This window comes from Centropristis striata, chromosome 14, assembly GCF_030273125.1.
Source record: "Centropristis striata isolate RG_2023a ecotype Rhode Island chromosome 14, C.striata_1.0, whole genome shotgun sequence".
NCBI lineage: Eukaryota > Metazoa > Chordata > Actinopteri > Perciformes > Serranidae > Centropristis > Centropristis striata.
Genome location: NC_081530.1, coordinates 25,351,726 through 25,364,707, shown reverse-complemented (window position 1 = coordinate 25,364,707; position 12,982 = coordinate 25,351,726). Strand labels below are relative to the sequence as shown.

At 37.8% G+C, this 12,982-nt stretch overlaps 1 protein-coding gene across 4 annotated transcripts in view; it reads left to right on the top strand.

Annotated features, from left to right (window-relative positions):
- Window positions 1-12,982, top strand: part of LOC131984521 (ras/Rap GTPase-activating protein SynGAP-like) — a 51,192-nt gene that overhangs the window by 6,966 nt on the left and 31,244 nt on the right. For 3 of the 4 annotated variants that reach the window (XM_059349367.1, XM_059349364.1, XM_059349366.1), the window contains 3 exons: window positions 554-657; window positions 10,852-10,940; window positions 11,199-11,329. In XM_059349367.1, coding sequence (XP_059205350.1) covers window positions 558-657; window positions 10,852-10,940; window positions 11,199-11,329 — 320 coding nt within the window. In that variant the 5' untranslated portion in view covers window positions 554-557. The remainder of the gene's footprint in view (window positions 1-553; window positions 658-10,851; window positions 10,941-11,198; window positions 11,330-12,982) is intronic. The other variant, XM_059349368.1, reaches the window with a different exon arrangement.

Genomic DNA, 12,982 nt, shown 5'->3' with positions numbered 1-12,982 from the left:
TTTGGAATATCTAAAGGATAAGCCGTTTGCATGACCCATATGAAACTTGGAATATTGTCATATTTGGAATAGCAGTGGAATATTGATGTGCATTTAAATGTAGTCACTGTGTTCACATGCTCTGCAGTAGCCCCAGATTATTTCTCCCATGCATTTCATTCAAGTCTCAGCTAAACATTAGTTTTTCTGAAAGATAAATTCCTGTTTATTTTTGAGAAAACCCAGATGGTCATTCAGCAACACTCACTGCCACTTTTAAGATTTTTCTCAAATCCCAAAAAGACTCAAATATTCCACCTGCAGCAGGACAGAAATAATTTTTGACTAATTTTCCAAGTTACCACTTTATTCCCTATTTGAAACAAAGAGTTTAGCTGGAAGATGCATTTCTCCTTTTTTGTTCTGAACAATGATCAAGTTTTGTTTTCTTCCTTAAGGTTACTTTCCTTTTATTTTATTCTTTTTCACATGCACACTAACATTTTACTTTCTTGTCATTGTCAGTCTATGAATCTTAAAAACTAAAGAAAAACCTTGTGTCTGTGCGATATAGCTGCATGGACACATCTTCAAAGACGTGGCTGCCGCATCAGAGTCAGTTTGGGTTGGTTGGTCAAGCGGAGGTTTGCTGTGGCGGACCTGGAGTTTTAACCCCAAGTGAGTCAGTTCAGAGGTCTACTTGTCACTACTGTCAACTGTACCTCACTTTCAAAGCCTCTTCTTCAGTCTGTCGTGGTCCAGTGAGATTTTTCTCTGTTATATATATGTTTTTATATGTCCCCCTTCAACACGCTGTTTTCCCTGACATCCATCGACACCACTGTTGCCAATGCTTAATGGATGGTTTAACATGCACTGCAACCTCTGCTGCGACATCCTGCTCTTTTTCCTCTGCCATGGCTTTCCAGTCCTTTTCAGCCCTATAAAGCTTTACAAAAGTACCTCAATACATTGAGGATTTCTTACCGCTCAATCCTCCACCGGAGCATCACTCACCCTCTGAGCCCTGCTTTGTCACACTCCCAGAGTTTTATTTTGACATCCTCTAGGTTTGATAGCGCCATTTGCCTTTTACTCCGGCTTTGATACACTTCGAGTCTTCCTCCTCTCTTTGCTCTCTCTACTTCCCCAGATGAAAGCAGCCATTTCTGCTCCCTCCAGGGACAGGAAAAGAAATCATTTTCTGTTAGTTAGCGCAGCGTGTAAAGCTGTTGTTTTTATTTCAAACATTAAGCAGTAATGTTTTGAAGTGTAGGGAAGGAACAAACAAGAGGCAGCTCATATTGTCGGGGAATTCTTAGTTGAGGATCACCTTATTATGAATTGTGATGAGATGCTGCAGAAGTGCCTCAGTGCAGTCGGTGTTAAGAGCTTCACATTGCTGCTTGATCTCTAATTTCATTTTCACCACGATTTTCAGCTGTTTAATTTGGCCCTGCTCATTTACAAACAATAATGCTTCTAAATACAGTAGTAAAAAAAGGAAGGTAGTTTGATGGAGAGCTGTGCACAAGCTGCAAACGTGTTCCTATGGTAACTAGGCCACACTCGCCTTGGCTAGCTCACACACACATAGGCAGAGGGACAGGCAGGAGAGAGACGGGAATGCTGGAAAACACACGTGATGGAGAGCAACTTCAGATTGTTTATTCAGGTTACTGCTCTCATACCTTCCTGCACTTGGAGGGTATTTACATTTTAAAATGTCTTTCTCATCAAAGGTGCATTGCAGGATGTTTGAAGTCACTTTCTTTCTCTTCCTCCAAATATATCAAGCCGATCTCAGGTTCTTTCCCGTGGCTCCCTCACGCCCACACTGCCCCTGCTTCCTCAACCCCTCCACCCACCTTTGCTTTCAAATCCTGCAGCTCTGCCTCTTCTGTGCATTTTACATTTACTGGATTACAGTGCTGTTTCTAAACATAGCACTGGAGTGACTTTGAACACGGTCACGAGTGTCACTTGTCCTTTTTTTTTTCTCCCCTCAACTTTTCTTAGCAAAAAAAACCCCCAACAGCCCCATTAAAACATCTCATAATGAAAACCCTATTAAATCTATCTTTTAAATGCATGTGTAGGGCTCAAGTTTAGCTCAAGTTTATTTGTATCAAGCAATAGCCTTGATGTTTGTTCACCTTGCATTTTAAAAGCAGCCGTCAGTAAAACGAGTTTATTCAAGCAGCTGATTCTCTTCTCGTCTCTGTGTGCTCTGCATCTCCAATGTCATTCTGCGTTTTTGTAAATCAGCGCTCACACTTTAAAAACCGTGTCGAACCTCCTGTGGCAATGCTGCCGGCCTGTCAAAGAGCCACAAGGATGATACAGCGGTGTTTTGCGTCTGTCAGTCATACAGGCTGATTGTTTGGACTGCTAGCTGGTAATGAATGGCCTTAACTTTCCCCACACATCTCACTGTCTGTGGTTTTTCAACAGCTGTGATGAATTCATGATGGCAGATAAACTACCTTTGACCCAGTGTACTTTGGCAATTGGCATTCATTTTCTTATACAAGCACTTTTTAGAGTTAAGTGTCGGCTTTAGGAGTCAATTTACCCAAATTAAAAAACAAATTCTCACTTGCACCTTGTGCTGTCTTTCCAAGTTTTTTTATGATGTAAAGTGTGACATAACACCCAGTTTTAGCTGTTTGTTAAAATTGATTAAAATCCAGCAGGCAATATCACAGTCAACGTCAATCTGCTTTATACTTTGGGGGCAAGGACTACAAGACATCACTGATTTCTCTTATTTTTTTGCTTAAGAGGTGCAGAATTTCAAGATTAAATGTTGTTGATATTTCTTGGAAGAACTGGTACATTCTACAAGACTGCTGTCAATTGATTCATATAAAATGAATAGAAAAAAGACGTTTTGTTTCTAGAACATTTCTTCTTTCAGGCTAACGGAAAGAAAACATCAAAAATACACATTGACTTTATTTGACTATGTCTATTTGCACCATAACAGAATCCCTAATATGAGATTTCTGTGGCAGAAATCAATATTTGTGAATAAGAAATAATGTAGTGGTCAGTATGAGTTTGTGTTTAAAAAGGATATCTGAAATAGTTTTTAAAATAGTTGCATCTAAATTTATCCTGACATTTTACAGTTGAAAAATGACCCTCAGATATATCTTTTGTATCCCTGTACTGTAATTTCTTGCTACCTAGTGCTCCAGCTGTTATGAACCAATAATATCAGCCAGACAGTTTATTGGTTTGGCTGTAAAACTGACAGAACCATAAAACATGTGTTTTTGTGACCTGCAGTTTATTGCTAAATCACTTTTTATTATTAAGCATTTATTTTCATCTTCTTAAATAAATATAAGCTCAACTAATCATAAAAAATGCTTTTGGTTGACTAGAATTGTATGGACAATTGAAATATAACAGTTGAACTCAAACAGCACTACGTTTGACTAGATGAGCAGATTTGTACAGTAGAAACTTTGAAACAGCCTAAAGGCTGAACAGCTGTGATATATGCATTTCTCAACATGTAATTAATTTGATAACTTTCCCTCCAATGTTCTACATATAGCATATCTAAATAGTGTAGTTTATCACAGCAGCATTAAATTAAGATAACATTGCCTTTGAAAAACCACTAATGTTATGGGCATATTGGGCCTGTCTGAAATTCCGAGCCATAATTACCGTTTTGTTGTTGACACGGACAGTATTTACTAGTCGGAATATGGCAATTAAGGAGGCTTCAGTGTGACATGAATGCGACATCTGCCCCTGCAGTCCCGTCTGTGAGTCACAAGAGGCTCCTCATTGTCAGATGCTCCAGACCAGACATAACGAGATCTTGTATGTGTGATCTGTAACTGGAAGCACCGTCACTCCATAACGAGGTGGACTTCTGCACCATCAACATTGAGGACAGTCTCGGTAAAATTGAGTCAAAAAGCTCGGCCCCCACCCTCAATGCATCATAAAGATGTCTCACACATGATGGAAAACAAACTGAAAATAACACCTATCAACGGGCGACATTCTCATCACCGGTGAAAATGCAAATGATAAGTGCTTTTATGGTGTAGTGGCTTGAATTTATGTATTTAAATACACAGTACACAACACACATTTACATTCAGCTGCAATTACAGGAATCACTTTACTGTATAAAACCTTAACCTCCTGACATCTACAGTATATACTGTCCCAGCGGGATACTGTGTCCTTTAAAAATAATTAATGCTCGTAGGTGTCTTTTACAGATTTTGTCAAGTTACCAAGAAATTTCAACTAACGAATAGGATTTTCTTAAGAAAGGTTTATTTGCACATTAAAAAACCCATACAATTTAAATATAGACTAATGCTTAATGCCAATCCCTAATTAGAAGAAGTGGGACACGCTGATTGCTATTGTCACATTGTCATTGCCACTGTTGTGCCTAATTACAGGCTAACCGAACAGCTAATACGGCTGTTGGCTCTTGTCACTCTTGTCACGACTCCACTGGTCGTAAAAAGAAATCGACGAGAAAATGATCTTTCTGCTCACTGGATTTATTACCATAGAAAGAAAAACTTTACTAAGTTTTTTCTTTGTGGGTTTATGGTTTCAATTGCTAGTTTCCAACCTTCTTTAACACAGCATGATGATCATTTTGTAAATAATGGTCCCGTTTAGAGTAAAATGATGATGGCACGTTTAGGACGTGTTTAGCGTACGATTGACAAGTCACTACTACCATGGCAACATGTGAGTCAGGATAGAGGCGTAGCAAGGTGTGGCACTGTGTACATTTTTGTACTGTTATACAAGTTTACCTTGAATTATGGAAGCTACCTTTGTTAGCAGTGACTTTGCACGGCGTAGCCAGAAGCCAGGTGCAGTCATGTTGCTGTTATAGGTGGGCGTGCAGGTGTCCTTTAGTTTTCAGTCAGATCAAATATAGTCACTTCTGGCTCCAAAAAAACAAGATTGTCTTTAATATGAATGTTGCTGTGTCTACATCCACTTCCTTCATACAGTTTCCATTAGGGATCGGAATAATTAATCGATGATCGATAAATGTTCATTAAGAATTTGGTCGATCACATGGAATTTTTAATCGATCTGTGTATTTTTAAATTTTATCTATGACTGCGTATCAGTACTCGCTGAACTGAAACAGTGTTCAGCTCTGCGGCTGTACGTGAATAAGCCAATGAGCTGAGAATTAAGTTGGATAAAGCTAGTATATAGAGTATCAATTTGAGCAAAATTAGCATACTGTATCAAACCTTGCTAGCATGAATTACTAGGTTTGATTTTATCCAAAACTTATTATACACAAAACGTGTTTAAATATGCAAGATTACTGAGAAAACTAAGCTCACGCCTCTTCGGGGGCTAAAACATTGAAACATCTTTACAGTGTAATCTCACTTGAGTTAGTTTTATGATCAACAGGAAGTCTCTTTATATCCTTTCAAAATAAAAGTGTCTACTTTTGCAAAGTAGTGCATATATAACTTTTATTATTCCATGTATGCAGGTTTTTATACATACTGGAGTATGTATAAAAACATGGCGATTGATCGCTTAATTGATCTTTAACGCCATAATGTGCTAAATGCCCATCTCTAGTTTCCATACAGTCATATGGACTGAATCAATGTAACTGATAGAAGGAACACTGAGTTGTTTCAATGGAGATAATAAAGTAAATATATTTAATGTGGATTGGTGTCGTCACAGCTTATATCCAGTCTGGCTAATAAGGTCAATATTGTTGCTTTTAGTAAATGAATAGCAGCTTTAGATTGTCAGTAGGGCTGCTTATGCGGCAATCACTTACTTTGAGTGATGGTACATTGTATCCTCATACTGCATACTAAAATATATCAATGCTGTGAGGAAAGGTTATGATTTTATTCAATTTATTTAAAATAATAAAGTTTCCAAATGTGTATTAATAGAGAGATATGTACTAAAGGTTGAGTATGTTTCTCCAACACCCACTCACAGTCTTCCTCTTTCTGTCTTTTTCTCCCTCTGTATCACAGTTAGCTAGAGGCTGTTGCCACCCACACACTCCGTCCTGACAGCAATTTACATTCAGAATAGCCCATCTGAACACATCCATGTGTTCTAATATGTCACGTTTACTTATCTACCACAAGGAGCAGGTGACCGTTTTAGTGGCAGGGATGTTTTAAAAAGGGAAATATGCTAAATATTCCTCTGCAGCATCATTTAGTGAGAGGTTTCAGCCCGACAGGAGACACAAAACAAATTGAAATGTTTCCTTCAGTGCAGGAGAGCAGGTCTGATCAGTTCACTCACTTCACTGTAACCAGAAACACAGTGTTGTGCAGCATGTTACTTCGTGTCTTTCATCATCTTTATTGTGCAGTTTTGTGCCAATATCTTCTACAGTTCAAGTAGGAGCCCTTGGAGTTGTTTCCATGGATACCAAACAATTAGCTTGGATTCAGAATAGAACCTGGAGAGTCGCCTATTTAGAGGCTTTGGGAGCGAGGAAATCATAGGATGACAGAGTGTCTTGTTTCTCTGATGCAAAGGGACAAAAACAGCTCCTTTTGGTAATGGGGGATTTCTAAAAAACAAAAATAATGTATCCAATCGATCAATCACAGACAAATAGAAGAGCAGAATGAATTTCAACATGAAACATTATCACACTTTTTAGCTTTAAGAGACCATCATGTGACGTTTTATGCTACACTTTCAGAAGATCTAATGTATGATGAGTTTGATTTGACACAACCTGCTTAGAAAATGTATCGGTGAACGATCCAACTGCATTGATGCAATGCCCAAACATAGATGCATATCGCCGTCTTTGTTGTGTGCTTTTATTTTGACAGTCTCACAGTTTTCTTTACAGAAGTAAACTGAGCGCAAAGATAAAGCATATCTTGGGAATGATCATAATTAAAAGATCATCTCAGACTCTGAGATGTTTATGTCAACCCATAAAAAACATTTCCACTTTAATGTTATGTGGCACTTTATAGTGAACAGAAGGTCTATTTTTATTGTTTGTATTAAAAAAGAATGGGTTGTTTTTCATTTTAATATCTGGAAGAGCTCAAATAAAATGGTTAAATCATATTTTAGTTGTTTTTTGTGAGCTGCTTTAAATCTAAACAGGTTGTGGTAAATGGACATATGATATTGTCCCCTAAATCAAATTGAATCTAACCAAATCAAAGCTGTACCGTAGTAGACTTTGTCTTATCGCATCATTCTCCAATGAATCATTTATCAGCATCTAATATCGTAGCGTGATGAATCCCGCGATTTATACCCCTAATATAAATTCCCTTTTTATCTATTTATATCAGCAACATTTCCTGCACAAAGTCATGTGTGAACGAGGGAAGGGTTAGATATTCAGGGAAATCTGTACCTCCAATTTTTGTAATGCTGTGCCCGAATGTATCTGTAGTGAGTGACAGTCCCACTAATGTCATATTCCGATTGACACAGAAGTCGAGAGCAGCAAGAGCAGTTCCCGTTTTTCCACACTGACCAAAAAAAAAAGTTAATTTAAGAGTTGTTATTTCTGTAACTCGACCTACAACAACGGTTTCAATCTGATACATGCTCATCACTATTTTTCTGTCATTTAAATTAATAGCTAGGTAGCTAACTAGTGATGTCGGAAGATGACAAAGCCACTCTTTATCCCGCCTACTAAACTGTAGCTGTTTCCTCTTCTGAAATCTGGATCAACGTCAGGAGAATCAGGTCTGGATGTTGTCTAGAGCTTCATACATGTAGCACACAACAGGAGATTGCCCCCGTCAGACACATTCTCACCTACTGGAAATACTCAGTTTGGTTTAGGCGAGTGGTGGCAGACATGACGCTGGTTACACAAGGGTCACGTATCGAGTTTCTTTACGTTCTTTGAATTTGTCCGAAGATTTCGACGTCAGCCCTTTCTGACAGAAGTTCCTGAATGTCGTTGTCTCTCAAATTGGACATTTTAATCAGCAGTATTGTGGGAATGAGGCTTCTTGTTTACCTTATGATGTTTGTATTCTTCTGGTTTTGCAACAAGCCCACTCAAATGCTGTGAATTCCAATGCACAATGACCTGCTCTATTCATACATGGGCTCAATAGGTCATTACACAAAAGGCTGACATTGTAAAGTCCATTTCATGTCCCGTCTAACTAATTCAGACATCTACGTTCTCACACATAGCTCCTCCAGGTAATGTCTAGATATGTTTAGGGTTGTGGTGCATGTGTAAACGGCACTTCTGATCAGTAGGTAAAACAGCAGAGCTATTTGAAGTGCTGAACAAATTGGGCATTGACCATTCAAAAGGTCTGGAACCAGGCTAGGCAAAAAGGAAAATTATTCAGGAGGGAGGAAATGTACACTGTGCTCCAATACATCCCATAAAAATAGAAAGGTGTTTATAAAACCCCCTCTTGCATTTCTGTTGTTGTTTGTGAGGATTTTTGGAGTCTCAAAGATGCTCCTGCTGCTGTGCATTGGCCTCCTCTTTCTGTGTCAACACACAGTCATGCACCGAAGAGAAAGCATCAGATCTGATTCCCTACAGACCGCTGTCTATACTTTTATAGATCCATCATTATGTTCCAGTTTGCACAAGCCCAAAGTCAGACAAAGACCGTAAAGTTCGGGGTGACTCATTGTAACTTCTTCCCACTATATATACGCACCCAATATAGTTCTCACTTCAGGATTCTGCGTCATTTTCCACTGGCCTTGGGAACAGACAGTTTTCCAGTGGAGGGTGATTAAAGCATTTAAGTGTCTTTCAGGCTGTCACATTGTTGTTCTGTGTCTTTTGGAGGCTATAGCTGTCTGTCCTTGATTGTGAGCTTCACTAACACCTACTATTCTGCATTGTTGGTGTGCTGATAGCTTATTTGTGATTATCTGCTTGTCATGTACTTTAATGCCTTTTCCCTTTCTGTATATGACCAAAGCAGCTGCAAGGTAATAACACAAGCTATGAATGAGATAATGTAATGACCTGGTAAAATGTAATGAAATCTCCGGTAACGATTTATAATAAGGTCCTTAATAACCATTCATTAACAAGTAATAAGACATTGTTCTCGCTTCAGATCCGGTAGTTGCAAAAAGCATAGTTAACTTATAGTTAACTTATAATAGATGAGCAATAAAGTATATTTTAATATCAATAAGCAAACAAAATAAGATTAATAAAGGCATGGCAAAGACATAATGGGTGGGTCATGGGTGTTTGTAATTCCATTATTAACACTGATATAAGCTTATAAACACACAATAATGTTAATAAGCATCTTGTAAGGACTTACAAGGGCCTTATTACTTGTTAATTAATGGTTATTACAAGGACTTTATTATAAAGCGTTATCAAATCTCCTTCTTGGCTGATTGGAAATTAACTATCTCAAAAGGTGCAGCGTACTGTACCTTTAAGTGATAAGACAGAAATAACATCAATATTATCTATATTATTTTCCTTGTAAGTTATCCGACAATTCAAGTAATTGTATCATGCTTCAACAATACAACGCCATTATCTGTTGAGTTGCAATATTGTAGACGACTAATGTGTTTGATTCCTTTTGTGACCCATTTCAAGGGGCATTTTGTGTTATTTTGTTATTACATCATCAAATCTCTGTAATATTGTTCATGGCCTCATGTTGTTTTAAAATCTCACCAAAGTGTCAAAGCACTTTGTGAGTCAACACACACTGTTAATTATCATTCAAAGCTGAGGAGAAACACTTCTCTTACACATCAATCAATTCTTCACCAAATCTTTTACAAAATGTATTTGTATAATAATCGGTTTCCTGATTCCATTTTATTATTATTGCCTTCAGAAGTCAGCATGACCCATTTGGCATTAAATTCTCATAATTGTTGAACGCATTGTTTAATTGGTACCTAATTATATGACACGAGTGCAGATAAACTCTGTCTGAGTAATCCTGCAAAATTTGATGGAAATTTACTCAGCAACCGCCCTACAGCTGCATTCTAAATTTAAATGGCCATAACCCAGCAGCCTTCAGTCTGACTCACAGACAGTTTACAGCCTGTCATCAAAAATCAATGTTCATAATACATAATGTGTTTTTGTGCTTCTGCATTCAGATGCAGGGAAAAAAGTAGCTTTTAGGATATTGTGCTCTGCAGTTGAACACCTGCATTTATTGACTAAGTGTAGTGATTTCATCAGTCAATCAGTTGATCAAACTATTTGTATAGCGTCTTTCAAACAGGTTAGTGCAGTTCAAAGTGCTTTACAGATGCCCATGTAGACTGTAAAAACAACTGTTTAAAATTTGAGACCCGAAAATGCAAGACAATAAAATGCTGAAAATGTAACAAAAATAGATTTAAATCATATAATAACAGTAATAGTAGTAACACAGAGTGAAATAAGTAGTAGAAGTAGATAGGATAGATTAAAAAGATGACAATAAAATTGATTTAAAAGCTATAATAGTAATGACACTAAAATATTTATATAAAAATTAGACTAAAAGCTAGATAAAAATAGATTAAAGGAACAAAAAAAGACATGAAATTGATAAGCAGGAATATATTATAATAATAAAAAGTAAAGTTTTACAACATAAGTAAGGTAAGTAAATCTTTAATGTCCTTGTTATTTTTGTTTTATTTACATTTTTTATATTTTAATTTTGCTTAATTTTTATGGTAATTCTTTTTTTTTTTCTAATTGAACTTGTGAAATTTAATATAGGGAAAGAGGCCCTGTATAAGCCCTTATTTCTTCATCTTTTTCTTTTTGTCTTCTTATTGTGCAAAATAAAAAACTTCAGACTTCACTTATTTATTGATCTCTTTTTTTTCTTTCTTTTCTAATAGACCAATCCCGCAGGGCAAGTTTTGCCTCTGTAAGACAGTCGAGCATGGAGACCCCTCCGAATGCCACGCCACAGCCCTTCAGACAACCGGTGAGAACAGTGATGTTGGTCACACTCGACTGATCCATACGTTAGAAAATATGTACTTGCACTGGCTTTTTTGGGCTCAAGAGGAGCAAAGTCAATGTGATACTTGAGGAGGAATTTACACTTTTTATACATTAATTTTATAGCTAAGCCTGCTAATAAACCATGTAAATTTTGACTGCATATTGTAGTAAATTCAAACAGTTTGGGAAGTGTTTTACTACGTACAGTACTTATAATTTTTTTTGTTTTCCCCTGCAGGAACGTCAGAGTTTTCTGAACCGACGTCTGAAGGGCTCCATCAAGAGGGCCAAAAGCCAGCCCAAACTGGACCGGACCAGCAGCTTCAGACAAATGATTTTGCCTCGATTTCGAAGTGCTGACCAAGAAAGGTAAGTGATCTTTTACTGTTTGAGGCGTTTATATAATTGAAAGTAATACTGACCATTTTCTAAGTCAGCATCACGTGGAGGTTGGAGCCTGTCCCAGCATGCTTTGGGCAAAAGCCAGGAATACACAGTGGACAGGTTGCCAGTTTATCACAAAAATATTCCTACGTATGAGTGATTCCATGTACAAAATTCACCTGACATACATATTTAAGGCTGGAGAGGCCATTTTTGCAGTTAGTAATGTGATCATAAAATGTTTTCTTGTTATACAATTAAAACTCGTCTTGTCATGAGCAGGTTGAATAATAGATATCTGATGTGGTCATCATCTTTAATTAGTAGACATAAGGCATGACTGTAAGTATATGTTGCAGTTTGTTTTGTGTCAAGATCATGCAAGGATTTAGTGATCAGGGCAAAATGAAACAAAAATAATTGCAGCATGGGTTCTGTGCTCGTCAGGATCATATTCTTGGACTGTGGGAGGAAGCTGGAGCACCCAGCGGAAACCCACACAACGCCACGGAGAATACACTGACTCCACGCAGAAAGAACCAGAGACTATAGACGCTTTGGCATTTTTGCCTTTTATATGATAGTTGACAGTGTAGAGCCTCACAAGAAAGTAGGTGAGAAAGAGAGATGTGCAACAAATGTTCCCAGATGGGATCAAGTCAAAGAATATTGCAGCTCATCAAGCATTAAACGTACAATATGTAATTTTCTGCCACCAGGTGTCTCTCAATCAAAACATTATCAAAAGATGGAATTTCAATGCGGCCCAGCTGCAATCTGCTTCTCCGGTTAGGGCTCAATTATACTTGCTTTCCAACCTAAATGTTCACCTACTTGCCTGTGTACGACGTGTGTTACTGGAGGATTCCTTTAGAGGGAGCACCACATAAATCAGACTGTGTGAGGTCTCAAATATAACACAGAAGTAGAGCCTCCGCAAGTGCATGGTATCGTGTTAACAAACAGGACAACACTCATCTAATCTTAATTCTCAGATCACTGCAGCTCAGGCACCTGATGGTTGTTGGACAAAACACACCATTGGCACAGTCCCCACATTTTTTCCGTCCTTTTTTCCGCCATGCACAGACATACCAGTACATATAACCCTACTATAACCCTACGCCTAGCGGTTATATGTGTATTGCATCTTTGGGGAGCGTAGCATTAATGTCTGAAGACATGCACCAACACTCCAAACCACCGCAGGATACGCAAGGCTGATGTCATGCGTAGTTAAAAGCAAGTGTATTTGAGCCCTTGAGCCTTTATTCTCTCAGTTTTCATCGTTCAGGAGGTTTTTATTGGCAGCCAAATTATCCTCAGAGGTCTTGTCCTCGACAAAACAAACTACCCCAGTTATTACAATCACTAAAAAACACTGAATAAAGCAGTTCACTTTAAATATCATCATTTCTCTGATGCTGTTCAGTGGACTGGTGGTAAATGTGCTAATAGTATCACATCAGTCTCTAACACACTTAAGTTCCACTAGTCTTTGCTTTGCTTTAAGATTATTACTCACATGGCAAGCTTACGTGGAATTGTGTTCTTCTGAGTCAAGGCGTGTTTTAATCCTTTTCTTCAGAAAACTAAAACCTATGTTGTGTTTTAAAGAGCCACACTTGTTTTTCATGT